At 49.5% G+C, this 26,716-nt stretch overlaps 1 protein-coding gene across 2 annotated transcripts; it reads left to right on the top strand.

The window, feature by feature from the left end:
- The first annotated feature begins 1,561 nt into the window (after nt 1-1,561).
- Nucleotides 1,562-26,716, top strand: LOC118225726 (phosphatidylinositol 4,5-bisphosphate 3-kinase catalytic subunit alpha isoform-like). 2 transcript variants are annotated; one of them, XM_035414619.1, is made up of 23 exons: nt 1,562-1,840; nt 1,996-2,211; nt 3,857-3,958; nt 5,857-6,263; nt 6,742-6,951; nt 7,707-7,957; nt 9,357-9,602; nt 10,139-10,224; nt 11,443-11,548; nt 12,834-12,986; nt 13,374-13,508; nt 14,957-15,081; nt 15,431-15,512; nt 16,836-17,000; nt 17,154-17,257; nt 20,131-20,302; nt 20,911-21,017; nt 21,810-21,931; nt 22,067-22,145; nt 23,486-23,656; nt 24,291-24,408; nt 24,633-24,784; nt 25,607-25,877. In XM_035414619.1, exons 4-23 carry the CDS (start codon nt 5,912-5,914, stop codon nt 25,875-25,877), a joined length of 3,207 nt encoding a protein of 1,068 aa, XP_035270510.1. In that variant the 5' UTR covers nt 1,562-1,840; nt 1,996-2,211; nt 3,857-3,958; nt 5,857-5,911. The 2 variants fall into 2 exon arrangements, with proteins under 2 accessions (XP_035270510.1, XP_035270511.1); XM_035414620.1 differs by having other exon boundaries at nt 1,563-2,211; nt 25,607-26,716.

Here is a 26,716-nt window from a genome sequence, read left to right as displayed (position 1 = left end):
AACTGAGTACATTGTATTTTCACTTAAACAATTAAGGCATGTTCATTATTAATGTGCCTTCAGAACATGTTTCATGTTACAGTTTGAGTGACGGTGATGTTTTATTGGCAGGAATCAGGCAGTCATCTCTTGGATCCCTCCAAACTGGAACTGAAGGTGTTACTGAGCCATGGTGCTAATTAAAATACTGCTGCAGCTAGACGGTTTGCTCAAAACTTCACACCTGGTGTGTGGATTTAGACAGTGTGACTGGGCTTCCTCAGGGCATGGCATCTCTAGGGAACAGGGAATGTGGCTGTTTAAAATGTGTACACCATAAAGAGTAATAGAAATGTATTGCACTTTTGCCTGATACAGCTGATGGTATTGTGTGCGTTGTATATGACTTGAAAATTAGCATTGAACCCACAGACTGTATGTCAGTCTCTTACTGAGGTAACCTTTGCATGGCAAAATATGGATTATGCTGTTAAGTATCATGGCAAAATCAGTCCAGAAGATCAGCAGGCTCTATAGACCACTGCATGCTAGCTATGGATTAGCCACTTTCACTGTCACCCTTGGGGAAGCTGCTGGATCTGCTGGTTTTTGTTTCCACCTTAAAACAGCAACCAGTTCAGACCCAGGGAATCTGGTCAAGTGATTTTAAAAATGTGTACTTAACCACTCTTAATTGATATATGAAGTCCAGGAAACAATGTAAGTATATAAACCATGCAAGAGTGAATAGCCCATTTTTCACACTTGCACTTGAATAAGTTGTCAATTTGCATGTTATAAACTGTTTTAAGTTGTTCTGGGAAAAGCTGGAAGTTGAAGAAAAGTATTTTCTTCACCAATTGCAATGTTGACATGTATGTTTTGGGAAGACTAACATGAAACTGTAAATATTATGCAGGGTAGAACCACAGAAAGAGTTGAAGGTGTGCAGCATGAGCATATAAATCAGAAAATAGTTACTGATTTTTGGAGACCTCAAGGGGAAAATTGTGTTAGAGGGCATAATGTATAAAAACAAGTACCGAATTTCGAGTGCTGTCATCAATGTCAACATTACGTGTTCTGCCCTATAGTAAGATGTAAATTGACGCACTGATAGCCTGCAGAAATCTGGGGTTTCTGCGGAGATTTAAAATGGGCAGTCGAAACAAGCCTAATGATACGGAGTAGCTCATTCAGGGCATGTTTGCAGTTCCGCAGGAGGTGGAAGATGCTAATTTAGCCTCATCAATAAAACATTAAAGATGCCATTTGTTTGGAAAACTAAAATCAACAAGTGAGATATAGCCTAAGGTGTATTATTTTGTTCACATGTATTACGCGAATTTAATTAAAACTAATGACTGTAACAAATGCCTGAAACGCGGAATAGAGTCGAAAGCTAGACAGCATTTGGTGGTCAAACCATATAAAAGACATTTATTGGACGTCTCGCACGTATGCCTATTCAGCAAAGAAGTGAATAATATGTCAGAAAGATTGCTGCCTTTAAAAATAAATACGACATAATACGCGTTTAAAAAGAGCAACCAGCACTGGCGTCTCCAGGTTGGCGAAAACTTTGCTCAGATTTGGGTAACAGGATACTAAAAGTAACGTAGCCAGTAAACGAGTAAACGAGGACGGGACAGGACTATTCTCAAGTTCATTTTTATGCTAAAAATCTTATGAATGTGTATAGCAGCTCCGCATTTACAAATGTGCAGTTAGTTAACTATGTTATGCATTTCATGAATCAAGTATATAATTACGGCTCAGTTCAGCTCGCTAGTCTAGTCACGGGAGGATCCCCAAACCAAACCCACCGCAACTCACTCCACACCGGGCTTGAGCGCTGCACGTAAGCTAGGAGAATCTCCTCCAGTGCGGTGTATATTTTTGTGTGCTGCAGGGAAACAGCTGGCTATCTATGTACCTGGCATCGCAAAATTGGCTGGATTTTTACTCATAGGATTTATAATAATTACAACACTTTCATTTTTCCTTTTTAAATAGCTGGGTGCCATTCGTGCCTGTTAAATGGGGGTTAAGTGGCGGTATGTTTTCGCTGCTGCCTGATTTCCATACTAGAAAAACAGGACCTGCGGTTGCTATGGAGAAGCTGCGGCTGTCAGGCCGGGGTTAGGCCGCCTGAGCCTCGGACTGGAGTACTGAAGGCTCCTGAGAAAGGAGAGAGGAGTGGGGAACACCTACTGGAATGAAAAGCCGTGGGTAAGTGGCCAAAAGTGTTCGACCTGCAAATAATACGCGCAATTTTCAGACAAGTTAGTAAATGCAGAAACCCACTCTAATTTTAATTAAGTTAGCCAGCTGCCATTTTGAAAACGGTTTGGCTTGTTTTGAAAAAATAACGTTAGCTAGCTATGCTATACCACTGCAACGAGATGGCTAACGAACGCTAGCTATTTAGCTGTGGAGGTAGCTAAAGCGTGGGGAAAAGTACAATTTTACGGTAGCTGCAAACTAAAATAATTGTAACTAAAGAAGGCTCAGCACTGTATATCTGAATGAATAGACGAAGAAGATCTGGTTAAAATGAAACGTTAACTTGGCTAACGTTGGCTATATGGCTATTTAGCTAGCTTGCTAGCAAGTTGGTATCCGCTCAGTGTTGTGTTGTGTGTGCTAGCTAGCCAGGCAGCTAACCGTAGGAATCCAACTTGCCATGGAATAATAGCGTAGCTTATCTTTTATTTTAAAATATAGCTTCAGTAAAATACGTTTCGTGTCCAATAACGTCACCTAACGAAATTCAGCAAAATACATTTGCTCAGAGCTGACGTTGGCTAATTAATTAAGGTTCACACATTTTGCATGATGCTTAGCCAGCTAGCGAGTTTAACTGGCCATCGTTATCTTCAATTTGCTAGCTGCTGTTACATTTCTCACATTGTTTGAAAGCAAGATACCTTTTAAGTATAACTGAATATCGAACTTTGGTAACTAATTAGCTTTGTAAAAATAATTATGATCCCTAGCTAGTCATCCACTATAGTGTCACAGTCGTTAGGGGATTGTAAATCCATTCTCACTTTGGCTAACTGTCAAGTTGAGTAGATGCAGGGTGGTGTTCCTAGCATTGGTATCATCAGGTAAGTTAAGTTATCATACCTGGTGTAATTGCAAGGCACAGGCAAGTTTAGGAGTTGCCTTTAACGTTAGATATCTAGGGAGCGAATTAACGAAAACACCATTCTGCCTTTGCAAACATTGCAGCACATTATTTTACAGACATGTATAGTTTACAATTAGATTTAGCTATTGTGCCGAAGTTAGCCTGGTAGTGCGTAATTGTTTAATTTACGGAGCTAACGTTATATCGGTTTGACAAGGCTCACGGAGACTCGAGTGGATGGGGTTGTCTGCAATCAGCATGCTAAAGGTCTTTATTAATATATTAATGTAGTTATTATTTGTTGTTTCTTGGGTGCTCTGCATCTCACACCTTTTTTAAGCTAAGGGGTTGATAAACTATACCTGACTGTGTCTTCAACACAGTGATTGGATAAACAAACCGTAGCTGTTCATTTTCGCATAATGGAATCACGTTAGCGGCGAATGGGATTACTAGCATTCGGATATGATTTGCACGTTATTAAGGTTTCTTTAACGTTGAATTGAACTGGGGCTGATAATGAAAGGTGCAGCTGTCTTATCTTGCTACCTAGCTAGGTGGAAACCGAGGGCTGTGAATTGGCTGGCTGTTATTAAGCGTTTCCATTTGGCGCTGCTGGTTTGAATGTCTGGCATTAGTCCGCATAGTAAATTAATATTAATAAGATATGAAGGAATCATCGATGGGACGATTGACGGGATCAGTAATAATGTAACGTTACCACTTGTATGTTTTCGACAGAAATGGGACTGGAGTGACTCGCTGTCGATGAGTAATCGACAATGGTTGTGGTCTGAACTAGGAAGGGGAACCATTCCTTCAAGAAAAGTCCGTCGGCCCAAGGTAAGCGCGCTGTCTGAGATGCAGCACTGTTTGTCCAAATTCTCTTGTCTTATACGCAATGTCATATGCGAAATTCAGGCTCGCATTTTATAATTTTGTTAGGCAATTCCCTAGTAGGTGCATGCCTCAGCTATCTTCGTTCAGTTTTGTTCTCAGTTCTGAAGGAAGTCCTGTCAAATGACAGAGCAGTTGTACACGGAATGAAGGTCCACCCCGAGTTTCCCTCACGGTGTGTCTTGACAGTATTACAGTGTGGAATTTCTGTCCATGTTCTGAATGTGTCCTCGCTGGTGATGCGAGGCATCGGTAGCGTGTCTGTGCTGTAGCAGAGATAGGGCTGAATGGAGTCACGCTTAAAACGCCATGTGCCCTGTGACAGGTTACAAATTTGTTTGTCTCTCTGGCCGGTCCATTGCTCAGACAGGCGGATTTTGGTACAACGTTATTAGAGCTAGCGATCATTTGTTAAACGGTGCCGATTTATGAAAAAAAAAATAAAAACTGAGTGGAGCTGGGTGATTACCCGTAGGAGAAATGCACATGGTAACTGTAAGAAATGCCAGCGGGTCAGGGCGGACAGTGTAATTACACTGGGTTTCTGACACACCCACACACACCTGCCTGCACATGATGCACAGTCCTCCTTTAATTGCTTTGCTTTTTGGACCACGTGCACTTTCCCTGACCAGTGATTTGAAGCGTGTCTTACTTTGCTTTACCCATACATTAAGCTGCATGTTGTCCAAAAATGTATATGGGTGGGTACTGCGGTGCATGATGGCAAGAGATTATAGAAGTCTCCCATGCTATGGATTTAATTGTGTGCCTGTATTATTGTGTTTTCCTGCTTCAAGCTTTTAACCAGGACAGTTTCCGTCTTAAAATGATAAATTAAGTTTATTTTTTGAGTTCTTCAGCATGAAACAAATCATATTTTGTGACCACCAGCATCACATGGAAGTTTCTCGATCTGATATATTTGTCTTTCTGTCAAAACATCAACATTTCTGAAATGCAACAATGCTCCTGTGCATGAAGTTTTTTGTTGAAGTTGTTTAACTGAACTCTGCCTTAGAGCTTGCCCAGCGAGAGGAGTTAAGCCTGTATATATTCTGAAGCTGGTTTCTGAAGCCGGTTTCTGAAGCCGATTTGGAGGGCTGTGTGTATCAGATGTTGAGGCCTGGTGGTATACAGGACAGCAGCTGTGGGCAGTGTGTTGTCAGGCCTCCCTGTTGCTGGATCACTCTGTGTCTGTGGGCTGCTTCAGGACGATGAACTGAGCCCTGCTATGGGGGGTAAATATCTCCATTTAGCCAAATATCTCCATTTAGTATGGTGTGGAATTTCATTTACAGAGACATTTTGGCTCGTTCTGTGTTTTTGGGGGGGGGGGGGGGGGTGAGTGTGTCATTGTGTAGTGAGTCACAGTCTGAGGAGGTCATTCATTTTAGGGAGTCACCCAGAGCATTTCTGAGCTTGTTCCCATGGAGACATGCTGCCGAGTTGTTTTTCTGACCCCCCCCCCCCCCCCCCCAGTGGTGTCCTGGCCCGTCAGATGGTGGTTTGTGCATTATTTGTTGCGAAAGATATGGCTGAGCCACAGAGGAAATCCTTTAACTCCTTCAAAATTATTACTGTTCGTTGTGGTGGTAAATGAGAACTTGCCAATTTTCTCATTGCATAAGACAAATAGCCTCTTACAGGCGGGGAAAACGAGACATTCAAATTCTCTTTCACTCCTCCAGTTGTGTTCTCATCTTGCACTGGAACTTAAAAATGTGCCATTTCTTTTTCTTCCTGTCTCATTGTTTGTGTGCATTTATAGATGCTGTGTGTTGTCATGTGGCCTTTGGGCAGAAGGCTTGTGTGTAACTCACGCTCCTGTGCTTCTTTTGCAGGAGCGGACAGCCTCGTCTGGACTGAAGCTGTGAGGGGCTCGGGCAGAGCTTAAAAATGCCCCCCAGACCGTCGTCAGGGGAACTATGGGGCATCCATTTGATGCCCCCGCGGATTTTGGTGGACTGCCTTCTACCGAACGGCATGATCCTGACCCTGGAGTGCCTCCGTGAGGCTACGCTGATCACCATCAAACATGAACTCTTCAAAGAGGCCAGGAAGTACCCGCTGCACCACCTGCTGCAGGAGGAGACCTCCTACATCTTTGTGAGCGTGACCCAGGAGGCCGAGCGGGAGGAGTTCTATGATGAGACCAGGAGGCTCTGTGACCTGCGACTCTTTCAGCCTTTCCTGAAAGTCATCGAGCCTGTGGGCAACCGAGAGGAGAAGATCCTCAACCGCGAAATCGGTGGGACCCCTGTCCTCCTTATCGGATCTCCGTCCTCCCATTGTGACCTCTGACATCAGAATGCATCAGTTGTGTAAAGATAATAATTCTGACCTGGTTTTATGTAACTGACCGTTCGGACTTGGACGTAGCCGTGTTGAGATGTTTTCTAGTAGAAGTGCTGCTCTTGATGTAATCTGCTTATGGACGGTTGATGGTGCACGGCTGTCCAAGAGCCTCCAGGATTAGCTCTGATCTGCAGGCTGTAATGTTCTCCATCAGTACAGAAAAGCACATTTTGCTTTATTAATTTTGCTTCCCCATGAATCACGCCTTAATATTACAATTCCAGTGAGATGCCAGGCAAATACCTTTGTCCCGAGTCAGCTGACTGCCTGTGTCTGACCTGTGTGTTGTCATGGCAGGTTTTTTGATTGACATGTCTGTGTGTGGTCATGGCAGGTTTTTTGATTGACATGTCTGTGTGTGGTCATGGCAGGTTTCGCCATTGGCATGCCCGTGTGTGAGTTTGACCTGGTGAAGGACCCCGAGGTTCAGGACTTCAGGAGAAACATTCTCAACGTCTGTAAGGACTCAGTGGACCTCCGCGATGCCAGTGGGCCCCACAGCCGGGCTTTATACGTTTACCCCCCCAACATGGAGTCGACGCCGGACCTTCCGAAGCACATCTACTGCAAACTAGACAAAGGTAGGCCAGCCACAGCCCTGTAGACTCTCTGCTGATGGTGCTGAAGCTGAGTGTGATCCGACAGGACTTCAGAAGAGCAGATTACTCTCCTCATCTACATTCTCTGACAGCCTTTTGCTGTTTACTTAAAGAAAGGAAATTGAAAGTATCTTTGAATTATGAGTTTGCGTTTTGTTTCTGTGTCTCTCACAGTGAGCAGAGCAGGAGCACAGAGCCCTTTTGGTTTCTCACTCTGTTCACTTTATGGAACATAATCAGTTATTCTAGTGTTGACTACCCAAGGAGAGAGAGCGAGGCGTGTGCCTGAAGCCCATTGGCCCCCTGCACCCACACGTGTCTGACCTGTGGCCCCCTGCACCCACACGTGTTTGACCTGTGGCCCCCTGCACCCATACGTGTCTGATCTGTGGCCCCCTGCACCCACACGTGTTTGACCTGTGGCCCCCTGAACCTTCACGTGTTTGACCTGTGGCCCCCTTCACCCACACGTGTCTGACCTGTGGCCCCCTGCACCCACACGTGTCTGACCTGTGGCCCCCTGCACCCACGCGTGTCTCACCTGTGTCCCCCTGCACCCACATGTGTTTGACCTGTGTCCCCCTGCACTCACACGTGTTTGACCTGTGGCCCCCTGCACCCACATGTTTGACCTGTGGCCCCCTGCACCCACACGTTTGACCTGTGGCCCCCTGCACCCACACGTTTGACCTGTGGCCCCCTGCACCCACACGTATTCCCCATTTTGTTTTTTCCAGGTCAGATAATTGTGGTCATCTGGGTCATCGTCTCGCCCAACAATGACAAGCAGAAGTACACGCTGAAGATCAACCATGACTGCGTGCCGGAGCAGGTGATCGCCGAGGCCATCCGGAAGAAGACGCGCAGCATGCTGCTGTCGCCGGAGCAGCTGAAGATGTGCGTGCAGGAGTACCAGGGAAAGTACATCCTCAAAGTGTGCGGCTGCGACGAGTATCTGCTGGAGAAGTGTCCCCTCAGCCAGTACAAGGTAGGCCCCGCCCCACAGTGCCCCCTCAGCCAGTATAAGGTAGGCCCCGCCCCACAGTGCCCCCTCAGCCAGTACAAGGTAGGCCCCGCCCCACAGTGCCCCCTCAGCCAGTATAAGGTAGGCCCCGCCCCACAGTGCCCCCTCAGCCAGTACAAGGTAGGCCCCGCCCCACAGTGCCCCCTCAGCCAGTACAAGGTAGGCCCCGCCCCACAGTGCCCCCTCAGCCAGTATAAGGTAGGCCCCGCCCCACAGTGCCCCCTCAGCCAGTATAAGGTAGGCCCCGCCCCACAGTGCCCCCTCAGCCAGTATAAGGTAGGCCCCGCCCCACAGTGCCCCCTCAGCCAGTACAAGGTAGGCCCCGCCCCACAGTGCCCCCTCAGCCAGTACAAGGTAGGCCCCGCCCCACAGTGCCCCCTCAGCCAGTATAAGGTAGGCCCCGCCCCACAGTGCCCCCTCAGCCAGGACAAGGTAGGCCCCGCCCCACACTGCCCCCTCAGCCAGTACAAGGTAGGCCCCGCCTCACAGCTTAGGTTTACCAAAGGTCACCATGGGTCCCTACGAGTTATCTTAAGGTTCCTCGGGACATGCCAACATACTCCAGCACACTCTCACACACTGTCACACACTCCGGCATGCTCTCACACACTCCGGTTGCCATCAGGGTGTTTTTACATCTAAATTTTGCTTATGGGCTGAATTTAAATGACACATCACATTTTTCAAATACAGCATGGTTTCATATCTGTATGGTCAGCCATGATGTCTCCCACCTCAGACTGAGAGCTTGGGGCCTGGTCTGTTTTTCAGAGAGAAATGGCACAGAGTGTAATGTCTGTGCACATGGGCTTGCTTGTATGTGTTTAAGTTTGGTACTGTAGAAGTATGTGCGGAACTGGTTTGATAAATGTTGTGTGTTGACAGTGTGCAGAGCTGGTCTGATAGATGTTGTGTGTTGGCAGTATGTGCAGAGCTGGTCTGATAGATGTTGTGTGTTGGCAGTATGTGCGGAGCTGGTCTGATAGATGTTGTGTGTTGGCAGTATGTACGGAGCTGGTCTGATGGATGTTGTGTGTTGGCAGTATGTGCAGAGCTGGTCTGATAGATGTTGTGTGTTGGCAGTATGTGCGGAGCTGGTCTGGTAGATGTTGTGTGTTGGCAGTATGTGCAGAGCTGGTCTGATAGATGTTGTGTGTTGGCAGTATGTGCAGAGCTGGTCTGGTAGATGTTGTGTGTTGGCAGTATGTACGGAGCTGGTCTGATGGATGTTGTGTGTTGGCAGTATGTGCGGAGCTGGTCTGGTAGATGTTGTGTGTTGGCAGTATGTGCGGAGCTGGTCTGGTAGATGTTGTGTGTTGGCAGTATGTACGGAGCTGGTCTGATGGATGTTGTGTGTTGGCAGTATGTGCGGAGCTGCATCATGCTCGGCCGCATGCCCAACCTGATGCTGATGGCCAAGGAGAGCCTATACTCCCAGCTGCCCATGGACACCTTCACCATGCCCTCCTACGCCCGCCGCATCTCCACCGCTACGCCCTACATGAACGGCGAGGCCTCCACCAAGTCCCTGTGGACCATCAACGGCACGCTGCGCATCCGCGTTCTGTGCGCCACCTACGTCAATGTCAACATCCGGGACATCGATAAGGTGCTGCTTCTTTCCTCTGGTGGACTTTTATTTACATTTTCAACCTTTGCTAGATGGAATATGAGCGGTTAACCTGTGTTTTTAAAAGTGATGGAGGGTGGGGTCATCTGGACCATCACAAGTGTGTCGTACCCACCTGGGTGATGCATGGCAGCCATTACAGCATCTGTTAGTTTTCTTCTGCAACAACTGATCAGATGGCAATGGAAAAAGTGTGCAGTTTTTACACTGTAAATTGAGACTATTTCAGTAATTAGCTGGAATGCTGTTACCTGTGATGACCTGTGCGTGTGGTTTTTAACACAGTGACCCTGTGATGACCCCTGTGATGTGTGTGGTTTTTAATGCAGTGACCGTTTAATGACCCCTGTGATGCGTGTGGTTTTTAATGCAGTGACCCTGTGATGTGTTTGGTTTTTAACACAGTGACCCTGTGATGACCCCTGTGATGCATGTGGTTTATAATGCATTGACCCTCTGATGACCCCTGTGATGTGTGTGGTTTATAATGTGCTGTGTTTGTCCCTCTGCTGTAGATTTACGTTCGGACGGGGATCTACCACGGAGGGGAGCAGATGTGTGATAATGTGAACACTCAACGCGTCCCCTGCTCCAATCCCAGGTACGGCAGCCCCCTACAGGACACTTCCCAGATTCCCCCTGGGGAGGGACCTTCTGCTTAAGCTGGCAGTGACCCCCTCCCCCTCCCCAGTGTGGTGCATTCTGGAAATATGAAGGGTTTCTGCATGTCTGATAACTGTCACAAACCTTTTTTTAATGTGTTTTTAATGATTAATATGTACTTGTGTAATGTTTGTGGAATCATTTCAGGCATGATGAAACTGTAAGAAATTGTAAGAAAAATGTAAGAAAATGATTTCAAGTCTTTTTGCTAGTCAGATGGCTTAATGTGACTCAATGTTGTAATTAAAATGATTTAATGTGAAAGACCCAGATGCAGTTTTTACCACATTAAACACAGTTAAGGGGGTGGGCATTGTAGTGCTGATCCTTTTTAAAAGGGTGAGCTTTCTAAAGTTCAGGCCTGTCACCGCGTTAAAGTGAAGTTCTCAGCCCTCAGTGGCCTGTGTGCGTGCCTGTGTACGTGTGTGTCTGTGTGTGTGTGTGTGTGTGCGTGTGTGCCTGTGTACGTGTGTGTGTGTGCGTGCGTGTGTGCGTGTGCGCGTGTGTGCCTGTGTACGTGTGTGTCTGTGTGTGTGTGTGTGCGCGCGTTTGTGCGTGTGTGTGTGGGTCTAAGCAGCTTACACCTGAAAATCAAAACATTTTTTATTTGGTTTAAAAAGTAGCCTAGTCATCTAAAATGCTTTTGCTTATAATCTCAAAGAAAGTTAGTTTCCCCATCTGTGAAACCCCTTGTGTCAGCAGATGTTTCGGATAAAGCATACGTTGCAGATGACAGCAAGCAGGCAGAATGCTTCTGATCCAGAGTCTTAAACACGGGATGTTCAAATGTACACAAAAATACTAAACTTCTAAACACTGCATCTCTTAAAATAATGTATCTTAACATATTCAGGAATAGTTTAGGAAAGTGAATATTACCCATGAGTGTGAGTCGTTCTCACAGTAAAAGTAACGGGGTGAGCAGGTGTGGTTCTGAGGGACTGAACTGCTGGGCTTCCCTCTGTCTCAGTTCCTCAGTTTTTTCTGGAGGTCTTTCTGTGGCCCAGAAAGGACTCCTGTGTGCACTGAAGCCAGACGGACCGGTACAGAAGGGCTCTGGCTGTGTCTCTGGCCTGAATGGACAGCAGCACGTGCTCAGTGTACTGAACGCAGCTGTGTGTCCGTCTGTCTGTCCCCCCCCCCCCCCCCCCCCCAGGTGGAACGAGTGGCTGAACTACGACATGTACATTCCTGACATCCCGCGAGCCGCGCGACTCTGTCTGTCCATCTGCTCCGTCAAAGGGAGGAAAGGGGCGAAAGAGGTGAGCCACGCCCTCCTGCTGTAACCACGCCCTCCTGGACTAACCACGCCCTCCTGCGCTAACCACGCCCTCCTGGTCTAACCACGCCCTCCTGGTCTAACCACGCCCTCCTGCGCTAACCACGCCCTCCTGCGCTAACCACGCCCTCCTGCTCTAACCACGCCTTCCTGCTCTAACCACGCCCTCCTGCTCTAACCACGCCCTCCTGCGCTAACCACGCCCCCCTGCTCTAACCACGCCCTCCTGCACTAACCACGCCTTCCTGCTCTAACCACGCCTTCCTGCTCTAACCACGCCCTCCTGCGCTAACCACGCCCCCCTGCTCTAACCACGCCCTCCTGCGCTAACCACGCCCTCCTGCGCTAACCACGCCCTCCTGCTCTAACCACGCCCTCCTGCTCTAACCACGCCTTCCTGCTCTAACCACGCCTTCCTGCTCTAACCACGCCCTCCTGCGCTAACCACGCCCTCCTGCGCTAACCACGCCCTCCTGCTCTAACCACGCCTTCCTGCTGTAACCACGCCTTCCTGCTCTAACCACGCCCTCCCGCTCTAACCACGCCTTCCTGCTCTAACCACGCCTTCCTGCGCTAACCACGCCCTCCTGCGCTAACCACGCCTTCCTGCGCTAACCACGCCTTCCTGCTCTAACCACGCCTTCCTGCTGTAACCACGCCTTCCTGCTCTAACCACGCTCTCTGAGCTAACTGCTCCCTCCTGCGCTAACTGCTCCCTCCTGCGCTAACTGCTCCCTCCTGCGCTAACCGCTCCCTCCTGCGCTAACCGCTCCCTCCTGCGCTAACCGCTCCCTCCTGCGCTAACCGCTCCCTCCTGCGCTAACTGTGCTAACCGCTCCCTCCTGCGCTAACAGCTCCCTACTGCGCTAACTGTGCTAACCGCTCCCTCCTGCGCTAACAGCTCCCTACTACGCTAACTGTGTTAACCGCTCCCTCCTGCGCTAACAGCTCCCTACTGCGCTAACTGTGCTAACCGCTCCCTCCTGCGCTAACTGTGCTAACCGCTCCCTCCTGCGCTAACTGTGCTAACCGCTCATTTCTGCCTGTGTTTTCTGTTGAGCTTTTTAATTAGGCTGGTGGAGTACAGGAAGAGCATGCGCTAAGCCCTAAACTAGCCTATGCTAAAACCAAGTTACATTGCGATACAAGAGGGAGGTGCACTGAGATAATCTCAACTCCACACCCTAAAGCCAAGCTGCAGTGTGAGAGATACTTCCCGGGTGTTGTTATTTTGCAGATTTGTCACCAGAGCGCTGGTTGTGTTTCAGGAGCACTGTCCGCTGGCCTGGGGCAATGTTAATCTCTTTGACTACACGCATACTCTGGTCTCAGGGAAAATGGCGCTCAACCTGTGGCCTGTGCCCCACGGCCTGGAGGACCTGCTCAACCCCATCGGGGTCACGGGCTCCAATCCTAACAAGGTAAAGCAACTGCAGCACCATTCACCGTGTCATACTCACCTGAACTCTTTAGATCCCTGTATGATTAACAAAGATTATTGACCATTTTACACTTATTTTCAGTAGTATTTTGTATCGAGTTGTTTTTCATATGATTTTACGTTTTAATTGATAAACTGTTTCATTAAGAATTCACACATGTATTTGAAAATTTAAACAAAACATGTGGCTCTTTTCCTAAACCAAAGCTGCTATCATTAAAAAATAATTAGTTTGGAATATTGCGGAAAAGTAATGCTTGTATTAATCTGCAGGGATTTTTACCAGTGTCTGAAGGGACAAAGTGCTTCATATAGAGTATTTCTCCCTGGTGTGATTATGTGTGTGTGTGTCTGGATCCCATGGCAGGAAACGCCCTGTTTGGAGCTGGAGTTTGATTACTTCAGCAGCCCAGTGAAGTTTCCGGACATGGCCACCATAGAGGACCACGCTAACTGGAGCATATCCAGAGAACTGGGCTTCAACTACTGCCATACTGGCTTGGTGAGATGCACACGCCCGTACACACACACTCCCCCATATGGGCACACACACCTGTCCGCGTTTACACACCCGCACACGCATGCGCCCGTAAGCACACACACCTGTACGCGTCTACACAGCCGCACGCAGACACGCACACGCGATCATACACACACGCGCTCCCATACGGGCACACACACCTGCGCGCATGCATACCCATATACGAACCCGTGCGAGGACGCACTTCCAGACATGCACACACATCTGCACATGCATCCTACTCTAGTGCATGCTATTGGGGCAGTGCTCTACTGCGTGTCATTGGGGCAGTGCTGTGGTGCCTGTCATTGGGGCAGTGCTGTGGTGCCTGTCATTGGGGCAGTGCTCTGGTGCCTGTCATTGGGGCAGTGCTGTGGTGCCTGTCATTGGGGCAGTGCTGTGGTGCCTGTCATTGGGGCAGTGCTGTGGTGCCTGTCATTGGGGCAGTGCTCTGGTGCCTGTCATTGGGGCAGTGCTGTGGTGCCTGTCATTGGGGCAGTGCTCTACTGCGTGTCATTGGGGCAGTGCTGTGGTGCCTGTCATTGGGGCAGTGCTCTACTGCGTGTCATTGGGGCAATGCTCTGGTGCCTGTCATTGGGGCAGTGCTCTGGTGCGTGTATTTGAGGACACAGGTGTGTTTATGCTTGTTTTCCTCGTGATTTAGCTTGTGCGGCTTGATTCTGTAAACACAGCGGCCACGTCTGTGGAAACATGGATATCCGGGTTAGGGTTAACCGTAGGGAAGGGTCAAAGCAGGGAAGGGCTAAAGCCTGTTTATCTCTCCCCAGCAGCTGCACCTCTGAGTGTTCCCTTCATTCAGCAGTGGAGAGAGTGCTACAGGCTACAGTGCACCACTATAACATTTTGTCCAAGGAGCACATGTGTTTCGAAGTTGAAAGATTTAGGAGCACTCTAATGCATCCTAATTAGTAGATGTGCTCCTAAATTGCTTTTCCGGTTAGCATACTTCAAATTTCAGGAGCAAATGCTCCTAAAATGGGAGCACTGCAGAGCCCTGGGCTAGCAGCGAGCCACGTTACACTGGCTCTCAGGCTAGCAGCTAGCCCCATTATGCTGGCTCTCAGGCTAGCAGCTAGCCCCATTATGCTGCCACTCAGGCTAGCAGCTAGCCCCATTATGCTGCCACTCAGGCTAGCAGCTTGCCCCATTCTGCTGTCTCTCAGGCTAGCAACTGGCCCCATTATGCTGTCTCTCAGGCTAGCAGCATGCCCCATTATTCTGGCTCTCAAGCTAGCAGCTAGCCCCATTATGCTGGCTCTTAGGCTAACAGCTAGCCCCTTCACACTGGCTCTCAGGCTAGCAGCTAGCCTTGTTACACTGGCTCCCAGGTTAGCAACTAGCCCTGTTAGACAGCGCAGGCCCCACCCAGTGCAGTGTGTTGAGGAGCAGGATGTGATGTGCCCCTGCAGAGCAGCCGCCTGGCGCGAGACCACGCCCTGACGGACAGCGACAGTGAGCAGCTTCGCCTGGTCTGCAACAGAGACCCCCTGTCTGAGATCACTGAGCAGGAGAAGGACTTCCTGTGGAGGCACAGGTACGTCACACACACCCACGTCACACACCCATCTCTCTCTCACACACACACAATTACATCACACACCCTGCTACAGGGGTAGGCCCCTATTCCTACTGTTGGAAAGGGGATCCCCAGATGGATTGCAGGAAAGGACTGCCATTTCATGACAGCTGGTGCACCCTCGTGTTCCTGGAGGGATGGCATACGCATGGCCCTCCAGGACGCTCCACAGCTCTTGGGGTGTGTAGGCGGGCAGGCGAGGTGGGCTGGCAGGTGGGCTGGGTGTGCAGGCAGGGCAGACCACTGGGCGAGTGGGGCGGTGCAGTCTCAGGCCTACTTTAACTTGCCTTTCTGATCTCTCCCCCAGACACTACTCTGTAAATATCCCAGAAATCCTGCCTAAGATCCTGCTGGCGGTCAAGTGGAACTCCAGAGATGAAGTAGCCCAGGTACACAGCTGCAGCCAGTGGCCCCTGCCCCGGTTACGCCCTGGCCCCTCTCTCCCCCTCTGCCCCTTTTTTGATGCTAATGTTCATGCTAATATTAGTGCTGATGTTAATGCTAATGTTCATGCTAATATTAGTGCTGATGTTGGTGCTAATGTTCATGCTAACGATAATAATAATAATAAGCTTTATTTATATAGCACCTTCCATACATAAAATGTAGCTCAAAGTGCTTTACATTCAGCATCAAAGAATTGAAAAGAAAAATACAGAGATACAGAATACAGAAATAAAATTTAAAAAATAAAATAAAATGCAGACAAAGAAATCAGTAAAAACAAAAATTAAAAAATTAATAAAAATAAACAGTGCTGCTAGATATAAGCTAGATTAAAAAGGTATGTTTTCAGTTATCAGTTATTCAGTTATTAATATTAGTGCTGATGTTAATGCTAATGTTCATGCTAATATTAGTGTTGATGCTGATGTTGATGCTAATATTAGTGCTGATGTTATTGCTGCTGTTGACGCTAATATTAGTGCTGATGTTAATGCTAATGTTCATGCTAATATTAGTGCTGATGTTGATGCTGCTGTTGACGCTAATATTAGTGCTGATGTTACTGCTAATGTTCATGCTAATATTAGTGCTGATGCTAATGCTGATGTTCATGCTAATATTAGTGCTGATGTTAATGCTGCCGTTGGTGCTAATATTAGTGCTGATGTTAATGTTGCTGTTGACGCTAATATTAGTGCTGATGTTAATGCTGCCGTTGATGCTAATATTAGTGCTGATGTTAATGCTGCCGTTGGTGCTAATATTAGTGCTGATGTTAATGCTAATGTTCATGCTAATATTAGTGCTGATGTTAATGCTGCCGTTGGTGCTAATATTAGTGCTGATGTTAATGCTGCCGTTGGTGCTAATATTAGTGCTGATGTTAATGCTGCCGTTGATGCTAATATTAGTGCTGATGTTAATGTTGCTGTTGACGCTAATATTAGTGCTGATGCTAATGCTGATGTTCATGCTAATATTAGTGCTGATGTTAATGCTGCCGTTGACGCTAATATTAGTGCTGATGTTAATGTTGCTGTTGACGCTAATATTAGTGCTGATGTTAATGCTGCCGTTGATGCTAATATTAGTGCTGATGTTAATGTTGCTGTTGACGCTAATATTAGTGCTGATGTTAATGCTGCCGTTGGTGCTAATATTAGTGCTGATGTTAATGCTGCCGTTGGTGCTAATATTAGTGCTGATGTTAATGCTGCCGTTGGTGCTGATGTTAATGCTGCCGTTGACGCTGTTTTCCCTGTAAGATGTACTGCCTTCTGAAGGACTGGCCGGCGATAAAGCCTGAGCAGGCCATGGAGCTGCTGGACTGTAACTACCCCGACCCCATGATCCGAGACTTCGCCGTTCGCTGCCTGGAGAAGTATCTGACTGATGACAAGCTGTCTCAGTACCTCATTCAGCTGGTCCAGGTGAGGCATCTCTGTGTTTGTGCCGCACAGCCAGGGTTCCTTTCAGACGCGTGCGAGAGCTGCACCGAGAACCGATTGGGGTTATGAGCTTGATTAGAACTGAGGCTAAGCAGGGCTGGCATATTATAAGTCTGATGTTCCTGTACCTGTCAGGTCCTAAAATACGAGCAGTACCTGGACAACCCCCTGGTGCGATTCCTACTGAAAAAGGCTTTGACCAATCAGAGAATAGGACATTTCTTCTTCTGGCACTTGAAGTAAGTAGATGGTTTTCCATTCTTCTTTTGAGAGCTGAGATAACGACTTTATGCTGAAGCAGCAGTGTGATTGGTTGAGCTTCACGCTGAAGCAGCAGTGTGATTGGTTGACCGGGAGATGGTTCTTGCTTGGTGCTCTGTAGGTCTGAGCTGGTTTGGCTCAGCCTGGGTGGGCGTGCTGCAGTGCTAATGTAGAGTACCAGACAGGACTGCAGGCGGGAGCCGTCTCAAACAGAGGCCCCAGAGAGAACACCCAGAGCCTGCAGCAGACTGTAAACACCATTAGAGTGCAGAATTAATTCAGCTGTCTTTCAGGATGCCCTCCATTGTCTAAGGGCTATCCTACGGAGTGTGTGTTAAGCATGTCTCCTCTGTCAGTGTGGCTGTCTGCGGTCCACCAGTGTGTGTACGCGTGTGTGGATGGTTTAGGGTGTTCATACGTGTGGATGGGTTGGGATGTACACGTGTGTGGATGGGTTAGGGTGAGGGTGGACACGCGTGTGGATGGTTTAGGGTGTACATGCGTGTGGATAAGTTATGGTTAGGGTGTACATGCGTGTGGATGGGTTAGGGTTAGGGTCTACACGCGTGTGGTTGGGTTAGGGTTAGGGTGTACACGTGTGTGGATGGTTTAGGGTGTACGCGTGTGTGGATGGGTTATGGTTAGGATGTACACGCTTGTGGATGGGTTAGGGTTAGGGAGGACATGTGTGGATGGGTTAGGGTTAGGGTGAACATGCGTGTGGATGGGTTAGGGTTAGGGTGTACTCGGGTGTGGTTGGGTTAGGGTGTACATGCGTGTGGATGGGTTGGGGTGTACACGTGTGTGGATGGTTAGGGTTAGGGAGGACGTGTGGATGGGTTAGGGTTAGGGTTAGGGTGAACATGCGTGTGGATGGGTTAGGGTTAGGGTGTGGTTGGGTTAGGGTGTACACGCGTGTGGATGGGTTGGGGTGTACACGTGTGTGGATGGGTTAGGGTTAGGGTGAACATGCGTGTGGATGGGTTAGGGTTAGGGTGTACTCGGGTGTGGTTGGGTTAGGGTGTACACGCGTGTGGTTGGGTTAGGGTGTACACGTGTGTGGTTGGGTTAGGGTGTACACCCGTGTGGTTGGGTTAGGGTGTATGCGTGTGTGGATGGGTTAGGGTTCTCCAGCTCAGCTGTACCCAGAGCTTGAAAGTGGGCCCTCACATCACTGGCTGTCTGATCCCTGGAGAAACGGACTCTTCCATGAAGCGCTTGAAAAAGTTTTAAGGATCATTTTAGTCTCTAAAATTGACATTATACAAAGATGTCAGTGTTGTGTCACAAGTGCTTGAATTAAATTTGTGTGTGAACCCTGTTCGGTGTCCGTCTGTGAGCCGGAATCAGAGCCCTGTCCCAGCGTGGCTGTGAGCCGGAATCTGAGCCCTGTCCCAGCGTGGCTGTGAGCTGGAATCAGAGCCCTGTCCCAGCGTGGCTGTGAGCCGGAATCAGAGCCCTGTCCCAGCGTGGCTGATCTGCTCAGTAGCAGCAGTGACGGCCATGATGCTGCCTGTGATGTTCGGCTCTTTTGTAAACACAGCTGCTGCAGAGAGATCGGTGGCTTCAGTCAGATCTCGTGAAAAGGGAGACTGCCATGTTCAGTTTGAGCTTGAAAGCTGGAAAATTATATTATGGAGCTGTTCAACTTTTATCAGCATGAATTCTAATAAATTAACAATGTTCATTTTTATGTTTGACTGAAACGCATTATTTTGACTTTCAAATGATGTTGGAATCATGAAATTCATTCTAAATACCCTTACTGAGCATGCTCAGTAAGAATGCCTGCTCAGAGGCTCTGAATGCCCTGACTGAGCGTGCTCAGTAAGAACACAGCTCAGAGGCTCTGAATGCCCTGACTGAGCGCGCTCAGTAAGAACACAGCTCAGAGGCTCTGAATGCCCTGAGCGTGCTCAGTAAGAACACAGCTCAGAGGCTCTGAATGCCCTGACTGAGCGTGCTCAGTAAGAACATAGCTCAGAGTGCTCTGAATGCCCTGAGCGTGCTCAGTAAGAACGCAGCTCAGAGGCTCTGAATGCCCTGAGCGTGCTCAGTAAGAACGCAGCTCAGAGGCTCTGAATGCCCTGACTGAGCGCGCTCAGTAAGCTTGTCCTCAGGGGCTGTGAATGCCCTGACTGAGCGCGCTCAGTAAGCTTGTCCTCAGGGGCTGTGAATGCCCTGACTGAGCGCGCTCAGTAAGAACACAGCTCAGAGGCTCTGAACGCCCTGACTGAGCGCGCTCAGTAAGCCTGTCCTCAGAGGCTCTGAACGCCCTGACTGAGCGCACTCAGTAAGCCTGTCCTCAGAGGCTCTGAACGCCCTGACTGAGCGCGCTCAGTAAGCCTGTCCTCAGAGGCTCTGAACGCCCTGACTGAGCGCACTCAGTAAGCCTGTCCTCAGAGGCTCTGAACGCCCTGACTGAGCGCGCTCAGTAAGCCTGTCCTCAGAGGCTCTGAACGCCCTGACTGAGCGCGCTCAGTAAGCCTGTCCTCAGAGGCTCTGAACGCCCTGACTGAGCGCACTCAGTAAGCCTGTCCTCAGAGGCTCTGAACGCCCTGACTGAGCGCTCTCAGTAAGCCTGTCCTCAGAGGCTCTGAACGCCCTGACTGAGCGCACTCAGTAAGCCTGTCCTCCGAGGCTCTGAACGCCCTGACTGAGCGCGCTCAGTAAGCCTGTCCTCAGAGGCTCTGAACGCCCTGACTGAGCGCGCTCAGTAAGCCTGTCCTCAGAGGCTCTGAACGCCCTGACTGAGCGCACTCAGTAAGCCTGTCCTCAGAGGCTCTGAACGCCCTGACTGAGCGCGCTCAGTAAGCCTGTCCTCAGGCTCTGACGCTGACCCTTCCCGCAGGTCCGAAATGCACAATAAGACGGTGAGCCAGCGCTTCGGCCTGCTGCTGGAGTCGTACTGCCGAGCCTGCGGAATGTACCTGAAGCACCTGAGCAGGCAGGTGGAGGCCATGGAGAAGCTCATCAACCTGACCGACATCCTGAAGCAGGAGAAGAAAGACGAGACGCAGAAGGTAGAGAGAGATAGAGAGTACGAGAGAGAGTAGGACAGTACGAGAGAGAGAGAGAGAGAAAAAGAGAAAATGGTGAAAGTAAGTGTATTTTATCCTGAATCAAACAATGTTCTTATAGTGCCCTCTACAGGAGGATTGGGTAATGGATATTTGGAGAGCTTGTTTATGGAATAATAAACATGGCATTTGCTTTTTAACCAATCAGCAGTGTGCTGCCAGTCAGAAGTGAATTTGAAGTGAAAACCCAGACAGAACATACACACCTCGTCAGGCGTCCAGCTCTTGTGCTTATAAATAACAAACTTTGTCAAAAGGAAATCGTATTATTTGCCTGTTTATAGATGTGAAAATGTCCATGTAAGTCTTTATCTTTTGGCTTATTTCAGGCTCGGTCTGTAAAGCAGTGTGTTAGAGGGAACAGTCGTTCAGTTTCATGGTCTAATTTTGGGGCCCTGTTCTCAGGTGTGTGGCCCTTGGGGGCCCGGTTTGGGGCCCTGTTCTCAGGTGTGTGTGGCCCTTGGAGCCCGGTTTGGGGCCCTGTTCCCAGGTGTGTGGCCCTTGGGGGCCCAGTTTTGGGCCCTGTTTTCAGGTGTGTTTGCTCTCTGCAGGTACAGATGAAGTTCCTGGTGGAGCAGATGAGGAGGCCGGACTATATGGACGCCCTGCAGAACTTCACCTCCCCCCTCAACCCCGCACACCAGCTGGGCAACCTACGGTACGCCAGCCAGGGGCCCTACAGCCAGGGGCTCCACAGTCCATATACACTAATGTGTAATGTGTGTATAAACAGTAGAGTGTTGTGCTGGGTGAGTGTGATGCTGTAATGTGTTGTGCTGGGTGAGTGTAATGCTGTAATGTGTTGTGCTGGGTGAGTGTGATGCTGTAATGTGTTGTGTTGTGCTGTCTGAGTGTAATGCTGTAATGTGTTGTGCTGTCTGAGTGTAATGCTGTAATGTGTTGTGTTGTGCTGTGCTGGCTGAGTGTAATGCTGTAATGTGTTGTGCTGTCTGAGCATAATGCTGTAATGTGTTGTGCTGGCTGAGTGTAATGCTGTAATGTGTTGTGCTGTCTGAGTGTAATGCTGTAATGTGTTGTGCTGGCTGAGTGTAATGCTGTAATGTGTTGTGTTGTGCTGTCTGAGTGTAATGCTGTAATGTGTTGTGTTGTGCTGTCTGAGTGTAATGCTGTAATGTGTTGTGCTGGCTGAGTGTAATGCTGTAATGTGTTGTGTTGTGCTGTGCTGGCTGAGTGTAATGCTGTAATGTGTTGTGCTGTCTGAGCATAATGCTGTAATGTGTTGTGCTGTCTGAGTGTAATGCTGTAATGTGTTGTGCTGTCTGAGTGTAATGCTGTAATGTGTTGTGCTGTCTGAGTGTAATGCTGTAATGTGTTGTGCTGTCTGATTGTAATTCTGTAATGTGTTGTGCTGGGTGAGTATAATGCTCTATCAAAGCACATTGCTGCTGATATTTACAGGCTCTTCTGTCTTTTTCTCTCCACGCTGCAGCCTGGAAGAATGCCGGATCATGTCCTCCGCCAAGCGGCCGCTGTGGCTGAACTGGGAGAACCCCGACATCATGTCCGAGCTGCTCTTCCAGAACAACGAGATCATCTTCAAGAACGGAGACGGTGTGTGACCTGCGCAGTGTGCTCCCTCTGCCACGTGTTCATGTTCATGTGTTCATGTTTATGTGTTCATGTTTATGACTACGCTGAAACGTCAGCTCCTCACCACACCACCACGTTTAAACCCTGTTTGCACAGATCTGCGGCAGGACATGCTGACCCTTCAGATCATCCGAATCATGGAGAACATCTGGCAGAACCAGGGCCTGGACCTCCGGTACTCCCAACACTGCAGCGTCTGAGACCACACTTACCTACCGGGCTGTGTCTGAGACTGCACTTACCTACCGGCTGTGTCTGAGACTGCACTTACCTACCGGCTGTGTCTGAGACTGCACTTACCTACCGGGCTGTGTCTGAGACTGCACTTACCTACCGGGCTGTGTCTGAGACTGCACTTACCTACCGGCTGTGTCTGAGACTGCACTTACCTACCAGGCTGTGTCTGAGACTGCACTTACCTACCGGCTGTGTTACCGGCTGTGTCTGAGACTGCACTTACCTACCGGGCTGTCTCTGAGACTGCACTTACCTACCGGCTGTGTCTGAGACTGCACTTACCTACCGGGCTGTGTCTGAGACTGCACTTACCTACCGGCTGTGTTACCGGCTGTGTCTGAGACTGCACTTACCTACCGGCTGTGTCTGAGACTGCACTTACCTACCAGGCTGTGTCTGAGACTGCACTTACCTACCGGCTGTGTTACCGGCTGTGTCTGAGACTGCACTTACCTACCGGGCTGTCTCTGAGACTGCACTTACCTACCGGCTGTGTCTGAGACTGCACTTACCTACCGGGCTGTGTCTGAGACTGCACTTACCTACCGGCTGTGTCTGAGACTGCACTTACCTACCGGGCTGTGTCTGAGACTGCACTTATCTACCGGCTGTGTCTGAGACTGCACTTACCTACCGGGCTGTCTGAGACTGCACTTATCTACCGGGCTGTGTCTGAGACTGCACTTACCTACCGGGCTGTGTCTGAGACTGCACTTACCTACCGGCTGTGTCTGAGACTGCACTTACCTACCGGGCTGTGTCTGAGACTGCACTTACCTACCGGGCTGTGTCTGAGACTGCACTTACCTACCGGCTGTGTCTGAGACTGCACTTACCTACCGGCTGTGTCTGAGACTGCACTTAACTACCGGGCTGTGTCTGAAGCAGATTCAGTATTTACCATGATAAAACACAGCTTCAACGCAAAACACAGCCACAGCGCAAAACACAGCTTCAACACAAAACACAGATTCAGCACAAAACACAGCTTCAGCACAAAACACAGCCTCAGCACAAAACACAGCTTCAACACATAACAGTTTCAACACAAAACACAGCTTCAGCAGTAAGTAATGGCATCATTACGATCAGTACTTTCAGAAAGTTGTAGAGTTGTGTACCGCCTGAAATTTCCAGCAGGTAAAACCCTGTGATTGAGGAAGCTTCTGTGTGTGAATGTAATGGAGTGTGTTTAAAGACTGTTAGCTGTAGTGTGTGAGGGCATGTGAGGGCGTGTATGTGTGTGTATAATGTGTAAGATGTTTCTGTCTGTGTTAGGATGCTCCCGTACGGCTGTCTGTCCATCGGGGACTGTGTGGGGCTCATCGAGGTGGTGCGGAACTCTCACACCATCATGCAGATTCAGTGCAAAGGAGGCCTGAAGGGGGCGCTGCAGTTCAACAGCCACACCCTCCACCAGTGGCTCAAAGACAAGAACAAGGGAGAGATGTGAGTCACGGCCTTTTCCCTGAAGCAGGCCATGCTTGGTGTATGGGTATGGTGTATTAATAGAGTGTACTGGTGTGGTGTATGAGTATGGTGTATTGCGACAGTGTAATGTTTGAGGGTGTATGGGTATGGTGTATTAATAGAGGGTACTTGTGTGGTGTATGAGTATGGTGTATTGAGACAGTGTAATGTTTGAGGGTGTATTGGTAGGGGGTATTAATAGAGTGTACTGGTGTGGTGTATGAGTATGGTGTATTGAGACAGTAATGTTTGAGGGTGTATTGGTAGGGGGTATTAATAGAGTGTACTGGTGTGGTGTATGAGTATGGTGTATTGAGACAGTGTAATGTTTGAGGGTGTATGAGTATGGTGTATTGAGGCAGTGTAATGTTTGAGGGTGTATGGGTATGGTGTATTGAGGCAGTGTAATGTTTGAGGGTGTATGGGTATGGTGTATTGAGACGGTGTATGAGTATGGTGTATTGAGGCAGTGTAATGTTCGAAGGTGTATGGGTATGGTGTATTAATAGAGTGTACTGGTGTGGTGTATGAGTATGGTGTATTGAGACAGTGTAATGTTCGAGGGTGTATTGGCACACAGTGGCTTAGTGCCGTCTCTGGGTCTGACGCGCAGGTATGATCCTGCAGTGGATCTGTTCACGCGCTCCTGTGCTGGGTACTGTGTAGCCACCTTCATCCTGGGGATCGGCGACCGGCACAACAGCAACATCATGGTGAAGGATGATGGACAGGTAAGGCGACCTATGCTGTCCCACTCCCCACCTCTGTCCCCTCACTGTTTGAAATGACCAATGGTATTTGAGGATCCATCGCGTCTGCTCTCCCCTGCAGAGATGAGCCTTCCAATACAATTGGCCTTTTTAAACTGGGAGGGGTTGGAGGGTGATTGCATTTAAAAAAAAAAACCCAACAGGTATCTAACCTCAGTGAAACTTGCTGTTTCCTGTTCCTGCAGCTCTTCCACATTGATTTTGGCCATTTCCTGGATCACAAGAAGAAGAAATTTGGCTATAAGCGAGAGCGGGTTCCCTTTGTTTTAACACAGGACTTCTTAATTGTGATCAGCAAGGGAACGCAGGAGTGCACCAAGACTAGGGAGTTTGAGAGGTAAGAGAGCTGTGTGTGTGTCTGTGTCTGTGTCTGTGTGTGCCTGTGCAAGCATGTGTGTGTGTGTGTCTGTGTCTGTGCGTGTGTGTGTGCCTGTGCAAGCGTGTGTGTGTGTCTGTGCGTGCCTGTGCAAGCACGTGTGTCTGTGCTCGCGTGCGTGCGTGTGTTTGTAGCATGCCTGTGCAAGTGTGTGTCTGTGTCTGTGTCTGTGTGTGTGTGTGTGAGAGTGTCTGTGTCTGTGCCTGCCTATGCAAGTGGCAAGTGTGTGTATGTGTGTGGGTGCATGCCTGTGCAAGCGTGTGTGTGTGTGTCTGTCTGTGTCTGCGCGTGCCTGTGCAAGCGTGTGTGTGCGTGTGTGTGTGTCTGTCTGTGTCTGTGCGTGCCTGTGCAAGCGTGTGTGTGTGTGTGTGTGTGTGTGTGTTGACAGATGGTTGGCATTCAGAATAATCAGAGTGGTAGAGCACAATAAGTAAAGCCTCATCCCAGCTCACTGGGGGTTAAGGAAACATCTGTTTGTATTTCTGCTGGACATGGGCTGGAACAAACCTGTCTGTGCGTCTGACCAACGGTACGGACAGTACAGACGGCCAGGCCTTCCCCCTCTTCAGCTGCTTTAGGGCTCAGAAACATGCCGCTGTAGTATAGAGCTTAGACAACTGAGCTTAGAGGTTGCAGGTTCAATTCCAAAACGGGGCACTGCTATTAAGAACGTACTTCTCCACAGTAGGTTCATTATTCAGCATGAACAGTGTGTATTAAGTCCTTGTGTGTGCGAGTTTCAGGAGATGTGTAACAGTGTGTAATAAGTCCTTGTGTGTGCAGGTTTCAGGAGATGTGCTACAAGGCCTACCTCGCCATCCGCCAACACGCCAACCTCTTCATCAACCTGTTCTCCATGATGCTGGGGTCCGGGATGCCCGAGCTGCAGTCCTTCGACGACATCGCATACATCCGCAAGACGCTGGCGCTGGACAAGACGGAGCAGGAGGCGCTCGACTACTTCATGAAGCAGATGAACGACGCTCACCACGGGGGCTGGACCACCAAGATGGACTGGATCTTCCACACCATCCGCCAGCACGCGCTGAACTGAGCATGCTTGGCCACGCCCCCCAGCGAGCGCTAGGCCACGCCCTCCAGCGAGCGCTCGGCCACGCCCTCCAGCGAGCGCTTGGCCACACCCTCCACCGAGTGCTCAGCCACGCCCCTGAGTGCTTGGCCACACCCTCCAGCGAGCACTTGGCCATGCCCTCCATCAGGCGCTCAGCCACGCCCTCCCCTGAGTGCTTGGCCACGCCCTCTAGCGAGCGCTCGCCCACACCCTCCCCTGAGCGCTGAGCGACGCAGTTGGGCGGAAGCCTGGCGGCGGAGGCGATTGGCTGATCCCAGGTGGGCTCCGCCCTGTCCACAGACACGCCTTCGTTACGGCCTTCTTACCTCTCTGATTGGCAGGAGTTTGGGTGGGGTGATCGTCTTCCTCTGACGCCTTCAGATATGCACAGACACTCAAGCAGCTCACCCGTCTGTTCCTCTCGCTTTTCACTCGTTTGTCATCATAACACAACTCCAGTTATCTGAGTGGGGCTTCTGGGAGGCTGTTGCTACGGCAATGTGGGGGGTCCGGTGCAGTGTTGCAGCACGTGGGTGACATCTAGTGCTGCTCACTGGTATTGCAGAAGTGTGGAAGTGCACCCTGTTTATGAAGCTCTAGCAGAGGAGTGCTCGGGGAAACAGGGAGACTTTCAGTGCGGAATGTTTAGGTTCTGTGAGGCTGAGCTGTGGAGTCCTTGCCTGTGTGTGTGAGTGCACGCTGCGTGTGTGTGTGCATGCTGCGTGTGTGTGTGCGTATGCGTGTGCGTGTGCGTGTGCTTGTGCAGTCATGCAGCAGAGCTCAGTGGCAGCAGGGCGCAGTGGCAGTCATGCAGCAGAGTG

Source organism: Anguilla anguilla, chromosome 4 (assembly GCF_013347855.1).
Source record: "Anguilla anguilla isolate fAngAng1 chromosome 4, fAngAng1.pri, whole genome shotgun sequence".
In the NCBI taxonomy this organism is placed as follows: Eukaryota; Metazoa; Chordata; class Actinopteri; order Anguilliformes; family Anguillidae; genus Anguilla; species Anguilla anguilla.
Note: the sequence above shows the minus strand (reverse complement) of the source record. Positions and strands in the feature narration are given on the sequence as shown.

Coding starts and splice junctions, on each gene's coding strand:
- LOC118225726 (XM_035414620.1), top strand. CDS start 5,912: ATGCCCCCCAGACCGTCGTCAGGGGAACTATGGGGCATCCATTTGATG. Junction 9,603..10,138: donor ACATCCGGGACATCGATAAG/GTGCTGCTTCTT, acceptor CCTCTGCTGTAG/ATTTACGTTCGGACGGGGAT. Junction 21,932..22,066: donor CATCTTCAAGAACGGAGACG/GTGTGTGACCTG, acceptor CTGTTTGCACAG/ATCTGCGGCAGGACATGCTG.